General features: G+C 52.0%; 1 protein-coding gene across 2 annotated transcripts in view; it reads right to left on the bottom strand.

Annotated features, from left to right (window-relative positions):
• Positions 1-22,959, bottom strand: part of ABR (ABR activator of RhoGEF and GTPase) — a 180,184-nt gene that overhangs the window by 82,017 nt on the left and 75,208 nt on the right. For both annotated transcript variants that reach the window (XM_014789724.2, XM_004433336.3), the window contains exon 2: positions 13,519-13,703. In XM_014789724.2, coding sequence (XP_014645210.2) covers positions 13,519-13,703 — 185 coding nt within the window. The remainder of the gene's footprint in view (positions 1-13,518; positions 13,704-22,959) is intronic.

A 22,959-nucleotide genomic window follows, 5' to 3' on the forward strand; every position in this document is an offset into this window, starting at 1 on the left:
ATCAGAGAGTACATCAAACCACTCTCCTGGGGGAGGAGTTTGGGGCAGCACATGGAAACAGCTCTTTTACAACACAACACCTGGGGCAAAGGTTGCAAACTCCGGCACCCATGAGGGTGCAGGTGAGATCAACCAGTGAAGGGAGCCAGGTAGGAACTGGGTGAACTGGGAAACCGCCACTCAGCTCCAGCTGATGGCTGCCAGAGGCAATGCAGGCTCAAGGTTGCCCCATCTCCGGTTGTTCAGGAGAAGCTGGAAATCTGGATTCTTAGGTGACAGCTCTCAAATTTAAAATGATGGCAGATAAATTCCTTTCTTTAAAAAAACAAGGTGCAATCTAAATGAAACATCTGTGCACTGAGCTAGTCCCACAGACAAGGTTGCTGCCTTCTTGCAGCTGGTTGTTTCTTTGAGGGAAGGTTGGAAGTTGTGTGGGGGAGGGGGATGAAGGGGTTCCCTGAATATCCCCTCTGTCCCATTTCCTCATTGGACCTGGCATCTTAGAATCAAATTCAGCTTCACACACTACCAACCCGCCACTCATCTTTGTAAGCCTGTATAAGAGGAGCCAACAACCAGGTAAATCTGGTAAAAACTCAGGATTCTGGGTGGTGAGCCCTGAAGCTCAGCCCCACTCAAGCCAACCCCCTAATCTCCCACCAGCCCCCCCAACCATGTCTCCAGCCAGGGATTCCCTCGAAATCTTCCTGATGTTTCTAGCTCACAATTCTCTCTCCCATACACAGTTGCGAGGACCAGCCAATGTGGCTCTGAGGCAGTGTCTGCACCGTCCATCACGTGTGTCTACCACTGGCCTCCTTGTGTACATGTCACATCCCCTGTCAGGTGGCAACTGTATGGCCATAAGGGGACAAGTCAAATTCATTGGAACTGATTTGGAAATGAGTTCTAAAGGAGGGTCAACTGTGCACCATCCTGGGCCCACCTGGTATCATCGCCTCTCCTTTCCACTGGGCACCTCGGCTGAGAACAGGGCCCTTGGCTGAGCCTCTAAGCTCAGTAGAGGGCTGGGGAGGAGAGGAGAGGGAAAAGCAAAATGGACATGGTTTCTTATTGCAACTCCCCAAAAAAGTCTGTGGAAGCTCTGGGTTCTAGATGGGGCTCCTGCCACTCTGTTAGAGCAGAGAACTTGTCCTCACCAGTGACAGGCTCCTCCCTGCCACCAAAGCTAAAATACAGACCAAGGCATTTGGGGTAGGCTCTCCGGTGCCTCAGGGCTGACAGGTTCCACAGAGGCACCCCCACCCCGCCCTCTCTCTCAGTCCCTGGTTTTTCCCTGTCCCCGCCCTGGCTGGGTTATAAATAGCCGGGGCACATCTGAAGGGCCCTTTCAGCCACAATTCCTCATTTGGTTTGGGCGGGCAAGGCTGTTCCCAGGGCTTGGGAACAACAAGGCCTGGCATTCTGCGGCACAAGTGTGCCAGCCCAGGGCTCTGTGCCACAGTTTCTGTCTCCTGCCCCTCAGGCTCCAGGTGCATGGCATGGGCTGCCCCTACCGGTCAGACAAGCAGGCAACATGGGAGAAGGGCCTAAAAGCCCAAGGGCCCCTCCTGTGTCCCTTCTCCCTCCCAAGGGAGCATGAGGTGCCCTTAGAAGTCTCCTAGACTATCCGCATCTCCATTGCCCACACCCCTACCCAGCATGGCGGGAATGACACCTACTTCTTCCCCAAACCCTGAAACCTCTCAGAGGCTGCTCTCCAAACATCCAAGGCATCTCTACTCCACACCAGCCCAGTTGGCTGGCAATTCCAGTGAGTAACTAGAATGCCCTTCCATCTCCACTGGGCACACAGACTCCACTCAGAGGCCATCAGTCCAACCCCTGGAGGGGAAGTGACTCACAGGTCCCAATGATGCTCCCTCCCTTTCCCCTACAAATGCCCTGAGCCAGCCCTGGACCTGAGCTTCCTCCCTGCATCCTCCCCACTCCGCCTGCTTCAGCCTGGCTCCTGATCCTCCTCCCCAGAGAAGCAACCTGCTCCAAAGGTCCCTAAACTGCCTTATTCTAAAGTCAGAGGCCTCACTCTCTACTCCTCGGCCTCTGCAGTCTGGACATTCTCAAACCGCTCAGCTTCCGTGACCGTGCTGCTGCTTCTGACCACTCTGGTTTAGGCTGGCCCTTCTTTCTCCTGCCCCCTGTAAATGTGGAGTCACCCATTCAGGACCCAGGCCTTAGCCCTCTGCTCTCTACCTGGGGAGAACTCATCCCTTCTCACTTCTAGGCCAATGGCAACCCATCACCATCGGCAGCTCCAGCTTCTTGCTCAGCTCCAAGCGCAACATCTGCGCTGTCAGCTGAATCTCCATCAACAGCCCCTCAACTCCACTTATCCAGACCAAACGACTCTCCCCCCGCCGAACCCAGCTTCCCCTTCTGGCGTCTCCACTTCTGTTGGCGGGGCCACCATCTTGTGATTCTTCCTTCCCTCAGGCCCCACATCCCTTTTACCAAGTCTTTTTGGTTCTTCCTTCTTTTCCTTTTCCAAAGCCACCAGTTTGCAGCAGCTCACACCTACACAACCACAAAAATATTCCATTTTGACTCCTGATCTTGCCTGTCCACCTATGTGTTCTTTTGTTCGTTCATTCATACTCAGAGAAGGCCTGCCATTACAGACACACAAGTCTGGGAGACACAGCTCTTGTAGTTAGGGTGCTCTCAACCTACAGGGGGTGAAGGACGTATGCACCAGCGAGGCAGTGTTCTCACTGAGCAACACAGTGGGGACAAGACAAAGGCACCAACCCCGGCTGAAAGAAAAACGCGACAGGAGAGAGGTTTCTGAGCAGCATCTTGAAACAGGGAAGGGTTTCCAGGCAAAAGGGAGGAAGGCTGGAAAGGAAAACGTTTTGTAAGGAACCCCAGGAAGCACAGCTGGAGGACAGCAGAGAAAAGGGGCAGGCAGTGAACTTGGAGAAGGGGGCAGGAACCACACGGAGGGGGGTGAGGGGCATGGACCCCCCCATGTGCCAGGGGCACAGACTGAGATTTCTGACACTCGCCAAGTCCACACTCTCAGAGCCACCGATAGTTTACTCTCTCCAAACCCAATAGCTTTCTCTCACACGCATTCTCCATCCTCAGTCCCCACTCAATCGACGAGTATTTACTAACTGCCTGCTGTGCACCAGGCACTGCGCCAGCATTCAGAATGAGCTACAAACCGGACACAACATCCACCTCCACAGAGCTGACCATTGTGGACCGCTGTGAGCCACGGCAGTGCCAGGGGAGGGGTCAGTCTCAGAACCATGGGGCTGAGGTACAACTCTTCCAGAAAGGATAACATGGAAATAGCTATTGTGATTTTAAATGTTCACACCCTCTGACTCACTAACTCCACGTTAAGGGTTTTTTCTGCAAAAACATTTCTACAAGAGCACAAAGATATGTACAAAGATGTTCAATGCAATGATGTTTAAGACAGGAAACAGCCCAGATGTCTATCAGAAGGGGACTGAATAGGTGAACTGTGGTACATCCATAAAATAAAATACTGCAGTCATGAGGAAGAATGAGGTACATCTTTGATTACTGATATGCAAGATGTCCAAGACTTATTAAGTAAAATAACAAGAGCAAACTGCATAACAGTACCAAGAGTATGATCCCACTTAAAAAAATATATATATAATACCTCACATGGAAAAATAAGAAGAAACACACAACTAACTCTTAACAGAAGTTTTCTCTGTAAGATGGGACTTAAAGAGACTTTCACTTTCTATATTATATATTTCTATAAAAGTAGAACTTTCAGTGATGTAATCGGGGAAAAGAAAGAAGTCAAAAAAAAGAAGTGTGCTAAGTGCTACGATTAGGAAAGCAGTGAGCTCTGGGGGCACAAGACAGGAGCATCTGATGCAGCAAAGGGGAGTCACAGAGGGCTCTCTGGAGGTGACATTAAAACTCATACCTAAAAATGAAAAGAGGTTAGCCATGCCAGTAGGGGCTTGGGGGCAGACAGGACTGTGTGGGGAATAATGAGATGAGTTCAGCCTGGGTGGCAAGTGTCCATTCATTCCTTCCTTCAACGAATATTTATTGAGCATCTGCTATGTGCCAGGCTCAGTTCAAGGCACTAGAGTTTGCAATAAGCAAACAAAACTGACAAAGCTCCCTGGTGGAGGTCACATTCTAACTGGAGGTTGGTAATGAGGCTGCAGAGGTAGGCTGGGATCAAGTGGTCAGGTCAGGCAGCGTCTTGACAGCATTGCTGAGGGTTGGATAGTACCATAAGGACAAAGGGAAGGCATTGAAGGGTTTTAAGCAGAGTAACGTGCCCATTCTTAAATGCATCCCTCATCTGACATCAGATTACTCTTTCTAGAACATTGCTCACTCTGTGCCCAGCAGGAAGCCACCAAGTCAGCCCAAACAAGGGCAGTGGGGCCCCTGCTGATGACTCAACTACCTCTGTTGCTTGCTGTCCCCTGAAAGGGCCTGGCACATTCTCACCTCCAGGCCTTGTCCTCGGCTTGAAGCCCCTTCTCCTTCTTCTTTGCCTATCCCTGGCCATCCCAACTTTCTTGGCAGAAGCTTAAGCCCCACCTCCAGATTTTCTGGAGGTCAGCAGACTCTGGGACAATAAGAACTGACCCCAAGGGACCAGTGCCAGGGGCAGGCAGACCTGGCTGCAGCCACAGATGGAGTCAGATTCATCATCTTCCTGATACCCGTGCTCCTCCCTCTGCCTTTCCTTTCTCTGTTGTAGCAGAAGTCACTCCAATAAACGTATATGGAGTTCAATTACATAAAGCAGTGTTGGCTATAAGCCAGTACATGACACTATTATATAATAAAACAAATAAAAACAAAAACAAAAAAAAAACTCCCCTGGATTCTGGATCTGAATCCTCACTCTGCCTCTTGCCTGCTGTGGGACCCTGGGCAAGTCATTCAAAGCCCCTGGGCCTCAGTTTCCTCATCCATAACATGGGGGTAATTATAGCACCAACTCCAGGGTTGCAGTGAGGACTAGCACACACAGGGCAGTGCCTGGCACGTGTCCAGCCCTCAGTAGGCACCAGCTATTCTCCTCTTCTTTGGCAGTGGCAGGGTGGGGAGTACAGAACGGGGAGCCCCAGTCCACTCCCAGCTTCACCTCCCACCTCTTCCAATGAACCCAGTGCCCCAGCCACACCAGACCATTCTCCTTTTTTCAAACCTCCAGAGGTCTTCCCACATTCTGGAACTTACACAGCCCCCTTTATCTAGAACGTCCTTCCTGACCAGCGCCCAGACAGAATACTACCTACTCTCTGAGGCTGCCTCCTACTGGCTCCCCTCCCTGATTCCCCTACCTGAGGTCACATGACTCCTCCCTTGGGGCATTGTACATCTCTCAAGGCTGTTGCACAGAGGGCGTTGAAATAGAGGGATTGAGCCTGTGTGCGTGTGTGTGTGTATAGGGGGGTGAGGGCCAACCCCCGTGCATGCTAATTCCACACAGCACAATATCTTGTAAAAAGTGCGTGCTCAGAAAATATTTACTAAGTGGAAAAGACCCCAGGAGGCTTAGAGAGCAAGGCAAAGGGTCTCCCAAGAAGATAAATGAAGGGGTTCAGGTTGGGTGGATGGTTCCTAAGGTAACTGGTCACACGATGTGGGCTCCTAGGGCTAAAGGGAACCCAAAAGTCACACAGTTCTACCAAAGAAGGAATCTCCTCTCTATCTTCAGTCACAAGCCTCTGCTTGAATCCTTCCCAGGACAGGAAGCACATTACCTGTCCCACTGCTAAACAATTTTAACACTTGAAATATTCTTCTTAATATTTACTCAAACCTTACCTCGTGGTAACTCTATTCTCACCTGGACCTCCAGGGCAACACAAGATAATTTTCTTTAATTTTAATTGGGTAATACTTTCACAACCTTCAAATGCAGAGTATAAAAGGGCGTAGAGTCAGCAGTCCCCCTCCCACTCCTGCCCCAGCCGCCCTCCCTAGCACGCTGTCCTGCCGGGACCCTGTGACTGTTGCCTTCCCCTTAGCCCTAGGGTCCTACATTGCGTAACTGGTTTCACATGAACCATCCACCCAACCTGAATGCCTCGACTTATCCTCCCTGGGAGACCCCTCCCCTTGCCCCATAAGCCTCCTGGGGTCATTTCCACTCACTAAGCCTTTTCTGAGCACCTACCGTTTCCCATTTAATAAATGCCAAATGTCCCCCGAGAACCACTGTTCCAGACTCTCACGTTTCTAACCTCCTTCTAGACCAGTGGTTCTCAACTGAGGGTGATTTTGTTCCCCAGGAGACATCTGGCAACGTTTGGAGACATTTTTGGTCATCACACCTGGGGTTTGCTACTGGCATCTAGTGGGTAGAGGCCAGGGATGTTGCTAAACACCCTAGAATGCATAGGACAAGCTCCCACAACAAAGAATTATCTGGCCATTTCCAGAGCACACACCCTGCTCTAGACACACTCCAGAGGAGGGGTGAGCATCTACCTGTGGCAGACACAGCGGGCCAAGTCTATTATCTCTATTTCCCAGCACTTCCCTCCTTCCTCAGCTCACGACCCCCCGGTAGTGGGTCAGAGTCCAGCAAGGTGGGCTTAAGGGGACCACCCTCGCAGTGGAGGCCAGGGAGAAGGGAGGGCAGATTACGGCCGAGTGGGAAATAGCCCAAGGCAACTCCAATCTCCTTCCCAGCAAGTGGGCTCTCCTCTTTGCGCCTCTCTCTTCCCCGAATCCTCCCCAGTGGCACCGTTCTTACCCAGCAGGAGCGCCACTGGGAGCTGGGCCACCTCTGCCAGGACTAGAGCAGGGGTGGGAAGGTCCGAGGGCAGCCAGAGCTGGGGGCTCACAGAGAACTGGGTTCACGTCCTGGGAGAGATTCACATTCAACTGTCACCTCGGGAGCAGGTCCTCCATGTGGTGCAGCCCTAGGCCTTTCCACAGGTGTTGTGGCATTTGGTCCTCGAAGCAGCTATTCCAGATGGGAGGTATTTATCCTCATTTACAGCTGAGGGGACCGAGATTCTACAGGTTGCCATAAGTCACACAGGCAGAAAGAAGTAAAACAAGGACCCTAAGGCTCCTGTTCTAGAGAGGTAGCAGAGGGCAGCAGTGACAAGTACCCGGCCGCCTACCAGCTGTGGGACCTTAGCTGGGCTATGTAACCTCTTTGCACCTTAGTTTTCACATCTGTAAAATGGGGCCATAATGGTGTCTCCCTCCAAGGCTGTGGTGAGGCCTAAATGAGTTAATATTTATAAAGTGCTGTAACAGTACCTGGCATTTAGGAAGCGCTATGGAAGTGTTTCTATTCTTCCTCTCCCTTCTGTTGCACAGGTAGAAGAGGGGTCTGTGTGGCCCTCCAGATTGAAGCAACCCGTCCCTAGCCCTGAGGGTGGAAGGTCGGGTGGAAGGTCGACAAGAGCATCACCCCTGGGAAAGAACGCGCTAGCACCCACTAGTGGAGAAACCAGGTGATGATGATGGAAAACAGAGTCCAAGGGTAAGAGCCAGCCTGCTGGTGGATGTGCCCTGCCCTCCTACACGCCCGCAGGGCACAAAGCCTGGAGGCCATCATCCCCTGTCCCCTGGCGGCTCACCTCTGTGTGGCCAACACCTCAATGTGAGGACACCGTCAGGGGCTTACACAGCACTTGTTTCAGGGACAATTTAACACCTGTTGGTGTGATTATGTGGGTCAGTCGGCCTCCCTGCTCCTCCCCCAAAGACTCCCTCAAGGGCAGAGAACAGGTCTGGTCGGCTCACCCTCATACCCACAGGGCCTGGGATCTGCAGGAGATCAGCAAACCATCACTGAACAAATTTTACTTTGGAAGTAGCCTTATTGGCAGATGTGAAATACATTAATGAACTATGAGCCCAGCACACTAGCAGGGAGCGGGAGCCTGGGGACAGGCTGTGAGAGCTACGGGGATGCTTCAGGTCAGCCAGGCGTGGTTAATCAGGGAAGACCAGATCTGAACCAGGTGTGATGGGGGACAGGGCAGAGAGGACAGGGAGGGCCAGCTGTGGAGAGGGCAGAGGATTACAACCAGGGCACCATGTCTCCCTACTTTCTGCTTACCTACTTCTCAACTCAGACAAGCCAAGGAACCCTTCTGGGCCTTAGTTTCTTCATCTACAAAATGGCGGGCTCGTCCAGTGGTTGGAGGAATCAGGCGGCAATGACGCCTGTGGGCTCCTAGCATGGCACCCAGCACACAGGAGGAGGTGGTTAGTCTCCTCTGTGCAGCGGACACCAAAGATCCAGGGAGGGAGAAACGAGGAGCAAGGCTGCTGAGACAGGAGGTTGGCACCTCGAGAAGAGTATGTCTCTGATTCCCCAGCAGCTGGAAGCACGCGAGAGGCATGAAGACCGTGGAAGCCGCTAACCCACCCAGCCCAGGCCTTGAACACCATCCGGAGGGAGCAGACTGGGACACAACCTCAGGTGGTCCTGGCTCTCCACGTGGCTTCTCCATTCACCCAGAAGCAACCTCCTTGTTTGCAACCTCAAACCCCAAACCCCAAGCCTTCAGAAGGAATTTAGGAAGGGAAGAGGGGGCAGCTTCATCCCCTTACACTGCATTTGCCCTCCCTCCCTCCTCCCTGGACACCCAGTGATACTTGGTTCAATTCCACAAACACTGGGTGAGCACCCCGAGGTGCCTGGGAGCTGCTGATGGGGGCCACGGAGATGACTGGGGATCTGGGCTTCCGATTGCGAAGGGCAGACAGGCCCCACAGGTAACTGTGCACACTTCCCAAACTGCGAAGGGCTCACGATGGGCTGTCAAAGCTTCACAAGGGAGGTGATGTCTGAGCAGACCTGGCAGCACCGCACAGGCTCCGGCATCAGAAAGACATGAGTTTAAATAAATCTTTGGCCCCACTGGCTGGTCTTGGGCAAATTATGTCACCTCTCTGAGCTTCAGTTTCCCCAACTGTAAAATGACGGTCACTGCACCTACCTCATAGGGTTGTGGCGGGCATTCAATGAGACAACCCACGTAAAAGACTGGGAGGAGGGGCGGGAGGGGGAGGAAGATGAGAACAATGGTGATCATTTCAACCTTCTCCCCACTCTTATATTTGGATTTTCCTGCTGGTTGGAGTCTGAACTCCTCAATTCAGCCTTTTATTAGCCACCCTTTGACCTGCCTCTGGGTACCAGAGGAACTCACAATGAGTTTGACATTGAGCAGTCCCCACCAACATGTGTACAGACTTGACCATTTACAAAGTGCTCTGCCTAACACCATCTCACGGAAGCCTCACGATCGCTGTGTGAGGTCGGGAGGGAGGAAATGCTCAGTATCTTCACTTTCTAGGTGAGCAAACTGGAGCTCAGAGAGGGCAAGGGACATCCCTCAGGTCACACAGCTAAAGTGGTAGCACTGAGACAGCACCCAGATCTTCTCTCTGCCTTGTGGCCCATTTTTACTGCACCTCTAAGAGGGGAGACAGAGGAGTCTATGGCTTACGGGGAACAAGCTTTTCTATAAGACCATGGTCCTGGCAGAGGAACGTGTGCCCCGACTTGTCAGCTAAGATCGAGAGTCCCTGCCCTTCCTTACCAGGGTGAAACCAGGCACTCTCGGCTGAACTGAGCCACCAGTGGTCTGTGGCCCTGGCCCTGCCAAAAGCTCTGCTCAGCCTGGGCTGGGGGAGAGTGAGGGGTCCGCAAGGCACGGCTTCAGGTTTCACCCTGATAACTCGGTGGGCTGCACAGCTGGGGCACAGCTGAGACAAGAGCAGCAGGGCAAGGCTGTAGGGGGCGTGTTGGGGAGTGAGGAGCCTGTGTCGTGCCAACACCACAGAGACCTGCTTCACTTGGGCTCCCTCACCTGGCAGGACAGATCCCACCCAGAAAAGGAGGCTGCAAAAGCAGACTGAGTTGTTGTCCAGCAAATGCTCATCAGATCGGGTACTTGCAATGCTCTTGGCTCCCACCCCTCTAAAACCTGGTAAGAAGAGTCTTGTGGGCCCCTTCTCCAAGGCCTGAGCACCCACAGTGAGCCAGGCCCAACACTGCGGGCCTCACCTGAGCTATCCCAGTCGGTCCTCTCCACACCCTCAGGTGGTTAGTCCTCCTTAGAGATGAGCAAGCGGAGGCTCAGAGGGTTATGACGCTCATCCACCATCTCACAGCGAGAGAGTAGCCCAGGCTCATCTATCCAAAGCTCAAGTCCCCTCCATTCTCTGGGCTGCTGGGAGAGTCAGACTGTGATGGTTAACTTTATGTGTCAACCCAACTGGGCCAGAGGTGCTCAGGCATTTGGCCAAACATTACTCTGGGTGTGTCTGTGACGATGTTTCTGGATGAGACTAACATTTGAATCAGTTGGGCCGGCCCTGTGCTTGGTGGTTAAGTGCGCACGCTCCACTACTGGCGGCCCGGGTTCGGATCCCGGGCACACACCCATGCACCACTTCTCCGGCCATGCTGAGGCCACGTCCCACATACAGCAACTAGAAGGATGTGCCACTATGACATACAGCTATCTACTGGGGCTTTGGGGGAACAAAAGGAGGAGGATTGGCAATAGATGTTAGCTCAGAGCTGGTCTTCCTCAGCAAAAAGAGGAGAATTAGCATGGATGTTAGCTCAGGGCTGATCTTCCTCACCAAAAAAAATAAATAAATAAATAAATAAAATTTGAATCAGTTGACTGAGTAAAGCAGCTTGCCCTCCTGAATGTGGGTGAATGTAGGTGGGCCTCATCTAATCAACTGAAGACCCAAATAGAACAAAAAGGCTGAGTAAGAGGGAACTCCTCCTGCCGGACTGTTGAGCTGGAACGTGAGTCTTTTCCAGCCTTCAGACTCAGACTGAAACATCAACTCTTCTTGGGTCTCGAGCCTGCTGGCTTTCAGACTGGAACTTACCCCATTGGCTCTGCTGGTTCTCAGGCCTTCGGACTTAGACTGGATCTATACATCAGCTCTCCTGGGTGTCCAGCCCGCTGACCACAGATTTTGGGGACTTAGCCTCCATAATCAAGTGAGCCAATTCCTTATAATAAATGTATCTATCTATCTACCTATCAATCTGCATCCTATTGGTTCTGTTTCTCTGAAGAACCCTGACTAATCCAAAGACCAAACCCTAGGCTTCCAGGCACAAGTTGGCTGCATATTTGGGTGTGGAATGCCCCCGGTGCCAGAGGCCAGAAGTCTGAATATCTAGAACAATCATGTGATTTGGTCCAAAAGTCCCCTTGGTTCCCAAGGCCACAACAGGAAGCCTGGCAGGGAGGGACCTGCCTGGCCAAATCAACAGAGCTAAGAAGCAGAAGCCTTGACATATTTTTTTTTTATAACCGAAACACTCCCAAGTACTCAGGAAGAGGTGTGGCAACTCTCTCCAGCGCCCTAGTGTAAACAGCAATACTTGTGGAGTCCACTAGATGGGGCCAGTGACACGGCAGAAAGGGCAGAAATGCAAGTCCAGCTGGGAAGGTGGGCAGACAAGGGATGCATCAGGCTGGAGTCTCCCTGTCTTCACGAGGCTCCCCAAGTTGGATAAATGCTCCCCACCCCTAACTTGCATGACATCTAGCCAATGGTGTAAAAATCAGTCCTGGGGTTCCCAAACACTTTGGTCAGTTGTCACTGTAGCATCTCTGGATTTCAAAGTCCTTCAACCAAGTTATTCCCTCATGAGCCACCAAGCAAGATGGGTAGCCACAAAATGAAGTCAGTCCCTGCCCTGAAGCCTCAGAGCTCCAGGCGGGGGCACCCCCTCGTCATGCCTGCGACCTGTTTCACCAGAGAAAGCAGTGGACAGTACCTTTTATGAGGGGATCTAAAAATCGATGGACAAGTACTTCAGCAAGGTGGTCATGCGACCAAGGAAGGAAACAGGACAGGGAGCAAGGAGGAAGGCAGAGAGGGGAGAAAGAAATGGCAAAGACACTTTTCTCTTCAGCAAGCGGCTGTATTTGGCCACACGTTCTCAATGCTCAGCCAGCATCCTGGCCCCGTGTCGGGTCCTACAGTGAATCTTCCTGCACCTGCTCACAGTGGGGTCATAGCTGAGTCCCCCAGGGGGTCGCTGAGCCCTGTTGTGGCCAGAGACCTAAAGGCAGAAATGGCAAGCAAGTGTTTTTTTCTTGCTTCCTCTGGTTGGCCTCAGTTCAGGTCCCAGAATACCCTCTCCTCCATCAGTAGCAAAAATCCTGCCCTGCATGTCCAAGATGGCTGTCTCTCATAGCCACCCTTTCTTAGGATGTCAGGGCAACACCCCAGGAGGCTGGCTGGGGGGTCTGAGCCTTACCAACACCCTCGCCCAGCCCCTCCACCTCCCACCTGCCCCCCACCATCCCTTCCCAAACTTGCACTGCCTGGCAGCCACCAGGCTCTGCCTTGGCCTCTGTCGCCATGGCAACAATGTGGCTTCCCCCAAGTGGGAAGCCCGTTGCCAAGGCCCTTGTTGCCAAAGGCTATAACAGCCACCCTGGTGTGTGAAGGGGGGTGAGAGCTCTGTGGAGGGGGTGAGGGGTGGCGAAGGAGGGTAGCAGGGAAGGAAGTGGGGGTTCTCAAGAAACAGCAGAGTCCAGGCAGCCCCCCAGCTGGAGTGGGGGTGCTGGGCCCTGCAAGCAAGGAACAGTAGTATCTCACAGCATCTTAGCGACTGCTCCTCGGGGTATCAGAGGGAAGAAAGGGGACCCCCATAAAACATACCTGGACAAGCCCTCGACCAAGCAGGACCAGTCAACTCCAAGCCCCCCAAAACAGAGAAACAGCTTTGATTCTCCCCAACTCCAGAAAAACAGCCCCCAGGAAACCCTCTGTCTTACCAGCTCATGTGTCTCAGACACACGCGCACAAGCTGGGCCCAGGCAGAGCCAGCCCTTGTGGCCAGGAACAGCATGAATTACAAGGATTGCAAACCTCCACACATTTCTATCCCCCTGGCCTGTCGCAGAGCACATACTGAATTTTCCTTGTAAGATGCTTCTCTTTGGAGCAGAGCCCCTACCAGTAGACAAGAGGAGAGGTGGACATCATTAGGGCTCAGAGTCAACAGAGGAGGCTGGACGGGGCCCCTGGTCTTCAGTGAACACTACAGAAGCAGCTCATTCTGCTCCACAGTGAGCACCAAGGGCAGCCTTGGTTTGCTGAGCCAGCATCTGTACGTTTACAGCCCACAGGTCACATCTGCAGCCACTGTCCAGCCTGGGCCCAGAGAGAAGAGCCTGTTCCCTCCCCCAGGCCCCACCCTGCTAGAGAGGGGCTAAAAGAGGAGGTGAGGGTGTCCAGGAGGCAGGGGGAGCAGATGGCTGGTAGAGGAGGCAGAGACAGGTGCAGGGGAGGCAGAGAGAGCAGCAGGTGGGGGGTGCCGGGAGCCTAGTCTGAGAGGGGCCCAGGACTGGGATCAGATGACAAGGGCACTAAGAACAGCCAGGTCCAAATTTCCCCCAGCAGCGTCCCAAGCAGACCCTGGCCCAAGACATCCATGTCTACCTACAGCCCTCCCCAAGAGCCCCCCTTCCCAAACCTAGAAAGAAAAGCAGGTGTACCTACCCCAGGTGCCAGCCCCTCGGGTGGGGTGGGGGAGATGCTGTCCCCGCCGCCCTGGCTACGGGCGCTGAGCTGGGGCGACATGGTGGGTGACTCGTCGATGTACGGCATGGTCTCCGAGCCCTCCGGGGGCCCCTTCTGCTCCTCATTCCCCTCTCCGTCGTAGTCGTCCGCCCCGTAGCTGAAGTCTGAGACAAGGAACAAGAAAGGCCACTGAGAGTCCTCCACGAGGGCCGCCAGGGAGCGGTACCGCGGTGGGCGCCGGCGGCGGCCCCCGGCTGCCATGCCCCTGGCCGCACCATCCACGGCCCGGCCCAGGCAGGGCTGCACGGGGCCCGGGCCACGCGAGGGGCCGGGGAGCGCCACAGGCACGGGGCGCCGCGGTTCAGGGGCTGCCGGGAGCCGGGGAGGAGCGGCTCTGCCGCTGCCACCCGCTTAATCGCATGCCAGCCGCCTATCTGGAGCTGCTGTTTCCTTTGCCTCCTGCCTGATTTCAAGTCTAAAAATTAACAGCAGGAGCAGGAGGCAGGATGCTTCCAACTCGCCTCTCTGAGTCACCATTTTGCTTTTTATAGGGAATAAGGAGGTGGGGGCGGGCCAAGAGATGTCACTTCCTGAGCCCATCCTCCTTGGGTACCATTTGTACACTGAGCCCGATGCCTGGGTGGGGGGCAGCGCAGGTTTCGGGGTGGGGATTGAAGAACTGCACCCGAGGGAGCCCTCACCCCTCAGAACAAGGCCTCACGCAGGAAGGAGCCCAAGGCTGGCAGAGCGTGGGCGAGAAGGTGGCGCCGAGGCCTGGCAGGGACACAGCTGAACAGCAGACTCCTCAGAGGCCGGCACTTATTTCTATAATTTCAATGCTGGCTTCCTTCGGAGAAGGAGGGAAGAAAAGGCCACAGGGAAGTTGAACTGCTGTGAGCCCCCTCGGTGCTGCCGGCACCACTCAGGCCCCAGAGCCCATGCACAGACACCCCCTCCTGGGGACAAGCAGGCCAGGCCCGTGGGGGGGGTGCGCAAGGCAGCACCTCAGAAAGGCCCCCAGTCAAGCCCCACCAGTGGGGTCTCTCCTGCAGCTGCGTGAGGGACCCTCCCACTATCTCCCACCCTCCTGGCTGGACCTGTCCCATCGTCTGCTCAGATATCACTTCCTCCAGGATGTCCTCCCTGGCATCCCTGCTCAGAACTCCTACAGTGCAGGGCCTTCCAGTGCCCCTGTTGATCCGGCCCATTCATCCTTGAGCCCCTGGGGGAGGAACTGGGTGTCCCAGTCACCGCGGTATGACCAGGACCCACGGGCCAACATGCAGCAGGACCTTGGGAAACATGTATGGAGTGATTAAATGAATGAGCAGAGGAATGCACTGTCCCTCTCAGGTCTGAGGCTGCAGCCAAGTTCTCTATGGGGCCCTGGCTCCTCCTCCTCTGTCACAACACACGGCAGCCTGAGAATGGTGTCAACGGGTCACCAGGGCGCCTGCCCACGGCTACGCTAGGTCCAATCTGGCCCTTTGGCAGCCGAGAGCTTCCCCCGGCCTCGCTGCACCTGCTCCCGCCGACTTCCTCTCCAGTCCCTGCGCTGACGGCTCACGAAGCTGTCAGGGGACGTGGGCTGTTTTTCCCAAGACAGGCATGCAGGTGAAGAACCACAGAACCTAGTGATCCAGCCGCTGAGATGTGCGTATGCCACACACCGGGATATAGGGCCCGCTGCCCCGGGGGACACAGGGCTCATGTCTGAGGCTGGCAGGGGTTGAGCCGACTCTGCTATTTCCAGGGCAGGAGGGGGGAAGAGGAGCGACAGCTTCCAGTCTTCCTGAGTCTGGCTCTGTGAGGGGCCTGACTGTCCGGTGAGACCTACTCACTTTGCAGAAGCACAAGGAGGGAAGGAGACATCACGTTAACCTCTCCTCCAGGAGGCTCCAGGCTGCCCTATCAGGGCCCGGAGTCAAGGCTAGGGCAGTGAGCTACGGTGGACCCTGGCATGGCCAACAGTTCAGATCCCAGCAGGCCACACTGACTCTCTGGTACACTAAACAATTCCCAGGGCTCACAGGACCAGATCCCTCACTCTCAAGATATTTCTCAAGGGCAGGGGTGGAAGGGACAATAGGTAAGGTGGCGTGGCTCACCTCTACTGCACAGCCGGGGGCTGCCTGGGTCACAGCAGGGCGGGAAGGTCTCTGCCAGCCTCCTCGATGTGTGCACAACTCAGCCTTATCAGAGTGGCAGCCATGGACCCGCATCTCCTGCTCCTCTCAACCTAGTCACGTCTGTGAGGCCGTTCTCACTCTCTCCAATTTACAGACAAGGTCACGGAGTCTCAGAGAGATTTGCACAGAAAGGATCCGAACCCAGGTCTGTCTGTCTGTCTCCAAATGCCATCTTTTCCCTCTGAATCTCACTAACCCTCCAGAGAAATCTCCTTCTACAGTCCTCCTTATCTGGGGAAGCTGACCAAAGAGGGGAGGGAGGGGTGCCTGAGAGTGAGGCGCCAGCCACAGAAAAGGGGGCCCAGGAGTGGAGGAAGGAGCCCACAGAGATCTCTGCAAATGTTCTAGATACTTTCCCTTTCATTCCCCCCACAAAACCCTGACAGCCCAGGACATCGGGCAGAGACCCAGGAGACCCCTACCAGGAAAAGGGATGCAGAAAAAGATGGAGAAACCAACCCTGGGGACTCAGGAGCATGGAAATCCACCAAGCACAGGCTTCAGTTTATGAAAGGCCACAGACAGGAACGACGAGTGGACCATGGCTTGGCCCCCAGGTCTCGAAAGAGAAAAGGCAGGAGAAGCTGCTGACAGCCAATATCCATTTCCCCTTCTACTAACAGAAGTCTCATTATACTTGGAGTGGCAGTGTGCCCAGTGACTAGTTAAAAGACTACTTTTCCTAGTGGAGTGGGCCATGTGATTAAGTTCTGGCCAATGAGATGTTAAGTGGGTAAGTGTGGAACTTTGCGGAAGGCTGCAAAAAGAGATTGTTTCAACTGGAAGGTACACTTTTTTTCCCCTTTCCATGCTTCCTCCTTCTGTTTCCAATTTGGAAAGCAGATGGGATGGCTGGAGCTCCAGCAGCCATGTTGCACCATGTGGTGACTTGGAGGATAGAAGTCAGTGCTGAAGATGGCTGAGCAAAAAAGCTAGGAGCCTGGGTTGGTGATGGCACAATGAGCCAACATACCACCCCAGGACTGTCTACCTCTGGACTTCTTCTACATGAGAGTAAAAAATGCCTATGTTATTTAAGCCACTGTTCGTTTTTATGTTATATGCAGTCAAACCTAATTGTAACTGGTCCAGATGCTTTTCCTTGACATCTTGTCTCGGTGCCTTTCCCACTGCCTTCACTATTCCTTCTAAGTCTCCTTGGGGGAATCCTTTTTTTCTGCCCACCCCTTAAAAATTGATATTCCTTATACATCCTTACAACAGAATACTGCTCAGCAATAAAAAGGGACAAACTACTGATAGACACAACAACAGAAATAACTCTTACAGACATTATGCTGAGTGAAAGAAGCCAGACACAAAAGAGCACATCCTGTATGATTCCACTCATATTAAGTTCTAGAACAGACAAACTAATCGATGATTGGAAAAAAAAAAAAAAAAGAAAAAGAAAATAGTGGTTGCCTCTGGGAGGTGGGGTGGGGACAGGTGTTGATTGTAAGGGGCACAGGGAACTTTCTGGGGCAATGGAAATGGTCTGTATCTTGACAGGGATTTGGGGTACACGGGTGGATGTATTCATCAAAATTCACCAACCAGTACACTTAAGATTTGTGCATTTCACTAACTATTGAACTCTAGTTAACGATACACATGCTGAAGTGTTGAAGCAACCTGTACTGACGTGTGCAACTTACTCTGAAACACACAAAAAACAAAATGGATTGATGACGTGCAGAGGGATGGACAGATGTGCGATAAAGCAAGAAAAACGGTAATTATGGACTCTAGGTGGTGGGTACACAGGTATTCACTGTATACTTTTTTTTTGGTGAGGAAGATTGGCCCTGAGCTAACACTGTTGCTAATTGTCCTCTTTTTGCTTGAGGAAGATTGTCCTTGAGCTAACATCTGTGCCCATCTTCCTCTATTTTGTATGTGGGATGCCAACATAGCACAGCTGACGAGTGGTGTAGGTCCGTGCCTAGGATCCGAACCTGCGAACCCGGGCCGCCAAAGCGGAGCGTGCCAAACTGAATCGCTATGCCACCGGGCCAGTCCCCACTGTATAATTCTTTAAACTTTTAGGTATGTTGGAAATTTTTCATAATAAAATGATGCGAAAAAACTGGTGTTTCCCAGGCTTCTGTCACCCCTATTCTGCTCCCTCTCCCAAATTTTATTTACGCTCCAGGGAGAGGTCTGGGTTGCAGACCCATCTCTGATTGTTTCCTGGACATCACTACCCTCAGGAACCTCAAACCTAACCTTGCCCTGAAGCTAATATGCCAGGTCGCTCAAGTTGGAAACCCAGAAGCCTCCGCAGATTCCTCCTTCTTCCCGCTCCTCATCTCCCACACCCTGCAATGTCCCCACTTCCCCTCCTCCTCCCCACCCTCACCAACTCTTGTGAGGACAATCCCAACACTCTCTCCCCATGACGGCCAGACTGCAAATCTGACCATGTTTCTCCTCTGTTCAAAATTCAACAGTTCCCCATTCACTTCAAGGGCACAGCCTAAATTCCTCAGCTCGAGGCCCTTCATGGACACAATTTTACCTTTACAGGGTCACATTCTGCTGCCCTGTAACATCAGACAGCTTCTAGGTCCCTGTAAGTGGGTTGAAGAGTAGCCTCCAAAAAAATACATCCAAATCCTAACCTCGGTACCTCTGAATGTGACCTTACCAAAGAAAATGTCTTTGCAGATATAATGAAGGACCTCGAGATGAGATTATTCTAGATTAACTGAGTGGGTCCTAAATCTGATGACACGTCCTTACAGGAAACAGAAGGGGAGAAGACACAGCCACAGGGAGAAGACCACGTGCAGATGGAGGCAGAGACTGGAATTACGCTGCCACACGCCAAGGAGTGCCTGCAGCCACCAGAAGCCGGAAGAGGCAAGTCAGAATTCTCCCCTGAGCCTTGGGAAGGAGCACAGCCCTGCCAACACTTTGATTTTGGACTCTGGCCTCCAGATCGTGAGAACATGAATTTCTGTTGTTTTAAGCTACCAAGTTTGTGGCAATTTTTTTATGACAGCCCTACAAAATTAATACAGTCCCTAAACACACAACACCGTACCTCCCCTCTGGACCTTTGCACATGCTATTTCTATACCTAGAACATCCTCCTCACCCCTTCTCCACCCAGTGAAATCCGACTTAGCCTTCAAATCCGGCTCAGATGACCCTCTCCTATGAACCTCCTTGTCTCCTGAATATATAAAGCACTTATGCAAACCAATAAGAATAAGATGAATACATCAACTTTCTAAATGAGTAAGAGAAATGAATAGAAAACTAAAAAGAGAACTACCAATGCCCAATGTATTTATTTTTAAAAAATGTTAACTTCACTTGTAATCAAAGAAAATGTAAACTTCTATTTTTTGCAATTTCCTATCAAATCAGCAAAGATTTAAAAAAATACCTAGTGGCTTGGTGGTTAAGTGAGCGCGCTCCACTGCTGGCGACCCGGGTTCGGATCCCGGGCTCGCACCGACGCGCTGCTTCTCTGGCCATGCTGAGGCCGCGTCCCACATACAGCAACTAGAAGGATGTGCAGCTATGACACACAACTATCTACTGGGGCTTTGGGGGGAAAAAATTAAAAAAAAAAAAAAAAAAAAAAATACCCAAAGCTGTCAGGGAACAGGCACTCTCAGAGGGCAAACAGTATACCCTCAGAAGGTATACACACTCTTCAAGGGTAGACACAACTGGTACAACTTTTCCGGAGTCAATTTGGTTGCTTGTATCAAAAGCTTTAATAGTTGGTACAGCTTTTAACCCAGCATAACCTAAGACTGTGTCCTGAGAAATTAATTATAAATGTACACAAAAATAAATTTACAAGGTTATTAATCACAGGGCTGTTAATGATTGTGAAATACTGCAAACAACTTAAATGATTAATTATAGGGACCTGGTTGAGTCAATTATGGTATTTCTCCAACACGGACTACTAGGTAGCCATTAAAAATTATATGGATGATGTATATCACCTTATTAAGTTAAAAATGGAAATTAATAATAGTATGTACAGTATGATACTATGTTTGAAAAAAATAAAAATATCTGTATGTGCATAGAATAAAGCCTGCAAGGCAACAACACAAAACAATGATAGAGTATTCAGATTCTGGGAATTTGAGAGGAATTAATATACGGTCTCTGCTCTCTAGGACACTAGCAGATATCGTTTGTTTCCTACCCAATGTCCATTTTCCCTTCTCCCCTGCTTACCTTACCCTGGCTTTATATGAGGTGGCAATGGACCCAGTCCCAGGCAAGATACCCACTTTCTCTGCCTCTCTTGCAACTGGGGGGGGGGGGTGGCATTTGACACCGTTCTGGTCAATGAGACTCAAGTAAAGTATGCTGGGGCTTCTGGCATGGCCTTTCATAATTAACAAGAAACTTCTCACCTTGAACTCAGATGTGATAACTGGAGCTACAGTGGCCATATTGCTGCCATGAGCAAATGATCAAGAAAAAACGGACATTTCTCTTATGTTGTTGGGCTACTGAGCCACACTAGAAACAGCCCACCTCATTTTTTGCTAAGTAGGAAATATAAGCCCCTATATGCTGGATTTTCTGCCACTTAAAAAGAACACACTCCTAAGTGATACCCTTATAGCCCAGTACAGGAAAGCAGTCCAGTAAGCAATAAAACATCCTAGAAGCTGTGACAGAATACCTCCCAGGCACAGCAAGGCAGAGAGCAACAGTGGGGATGAGGGGATGGCTAGAAGAGCTTGGATGATACTCAAAGGGAGGTGGTTTATCACTGTGGCTAAGAGGAAGGACCCTGGGGTTACACGGCCTGGTTTCCAATCCAGGCTCCATTACTTCCTAACCTCTCTGTGCTCAGAAGAGTGCCTGGCACAAGGCAGCCACTTATAAATGGACAGTGGTTAAATGAATGAATGTGAAAGAAGCTGACAAAGGGACCGTGTGCACAGGGCTGCTGCGAGGATTAAACTGGATAACACACGCAACGCACTTAGCACATAGTAAGCACCCAATAAATCTCAGCTGCTATTATTAATATTATTAATTGAATTTTGAAAGATGTGTGGGTGCTTGCCAGGTGGATGGGGGATGGGAGCAGAGTTCTAGGCAATGAGAACAGGCTTGGCAAAGGCACCAAGTGTGAAATAGCAGGGTCCCTTAAGGGGACTATAAATAGCCTGGCACGGCTAGAACACTGAGTGAGCAGGAGGCTGAGATGCAGATAGCCCTCGAGAAGTGGGCACAGAGAGCACACCGAGGGCCTCAGGAGCTGAGCTAAGAGTTAGTCAGGACTCAGTGGGGACTGGTGATCTGGACCATTACCCTCTGTGGGGTCTTGCCAGCCACATCATTGCCAAATGTCACCAATTTTAGATCATCCCTCCTGACACGTTATGTTCCTCTGTTGAGTTACAGTCCTCAACAATGCAGGCAGAATCCTGTGATCTCCAGATCTCCTAGGAGTCACCCAGACTGGGACCACATGTGAACAAGGGTTATCTGTTCCAAGCCTGTAATGGAGCCTGTGCCAGATGACAGGATATGAGCCAAACCAGGGAGGCTGTGCTACAGTGTGACAGACCATGGATGTACGGACAGGCCACATATGGATATGACAGACCATGGAGGCCTCAGACATGCTCTTTTTGGGCAATGCAGAGAGTTGGTCTGTGGGAGGTAGGTTCAAACCCAAAAGACCACCCCTCATTCCTACCATCTTAAGCTCTGGTTGGAGCTGGAGGCTCACAGACGTCAAGCTGTTCACAATCTTCCCCTGAGACTGACCAGGGACCAATGGACACAGCCTAGAATACATCCTGATAGCCTCAAGCCCCGAAACAGATGCTGAGGGCAGTCTGGGGGGCCTTTCCAACCTCTCCTTGGACACTCTAAGAACCTGAAGGTGCAGGATAAAGTTAAGTTCCAGGTGTGGAACGGTCCTACCCTCCCGGCAGGAGTGGTACAAGGGCTGATATTAGGTGATAAACTTGTTTTCTGGCCTAGAACTGACGATGGGGGTAGGGGAGCGAAACTTGGGAGACAGCTCAGGGAAGCCCAGGCCTGACCATCATCCCCACCGAAGCAGCATCAAAAGTCTTCAGAGAGCATCCAAAGTCTCTATGCCACATGCTGCAACAGGTAGTGACAGAGCAACCGGGCGTGGACACCGCTCCTGCCCTCCAGGATCTCCCAGTGGGGTCCTCTGCATGCTCGCTGTCATCTGGGACTGTGCCAGGCACCGCACCGTGCGCAACTTCATTTTAGCTTCAGAGCAACCCCACAGTGGATGAATTTTACAAACACTATGTTGAGCAAAGGAAATCAAACACAAAAGAGCACGTATTGTAGGATTCCATTTATATGAGGTTCAAGAACAGGCGCAACAAATGGATGGCAACAGAAGTTCACAGTTGCGGCTACCTGTGGGTAGTTGCGGGAGGCAGCGGGTGTTGGCTGGGAAGGGGCATGAGGGAGCTTCCTGGGGTGCTAGAAACATTCTATATCTTGATCAGGGTGGTGGTTACGCAAGTAGACGTATGTAAAAGTTCTTTAAGCTGTATGCTTAAGATTGGGGCACTTAAAAGAGTTTTCTAAAAATTTAAAAACCAAGTAAGTCACTTGTCCAAGCTTTAATGGCTAAGTGGAAACCCTGAGTGAACACAGGTAGTCTGACTCCAGGACCCGTGCTTTAACCATTGCAATATATGTAGAACACGCACAGATAGAAAAAACCACACGGGCAGGTTGCTCTCAGGGCCCAAGAGTGGAAGAAACAACCGGTGTCAAAGTCTGGATGAGAAAGAGGTCCGTTTGGCGGAGGGTCTGGGCGCGCCTTGCAGGGGGGCGGGGGCCACTGTTTCCAATGCGGGGAACAGTGCTGCAAAGAACCGAGGGAGGACTGTGTCCATTTGTTCAAGCACAGAAGAATAGACTCGTGAGTTGAACCCGCGGCCGCGGGAGCCCTCCTCCTGCATGAGTAGAGTCCTGCCAACTTGCCATGCCTGTCACTAACTCCCAGAAGATGATTCCACTCCCTGCTCAGATCTCCCCCGGATGCCGGGCACTGGACTGAGGCTTGCACTGACCCTGTTGTGAAATGGTGCACACGTGGTTTCCGATGCTGGCCCCTCCACTGGGAGGTGCACAGATCTGCCCATTTCCCCCCAAATCCTGTAACTCCCTCAAATTCCTTCTAGAGCTAAGCTGGGTCTTTCCCACATTCCTAAGAGGCCAGGACACTGGCTAG

The sequence above is a fragment of the Ceratotherium simum genome, chromosome 16 (assembly GCF_057802395.1).
Source record: "Ceratotherium simum simum isolate JZ-2026a chromosome 16, ASM5780239v1, whole genome shotgun sequence".
Taxonomy (NCBI): Eukaryota; Metazoa; Chordata; class Mammalia; order Perissodactyla; family Rhinocerotidae; genus Ceratotherium; species Ceratotherium simum.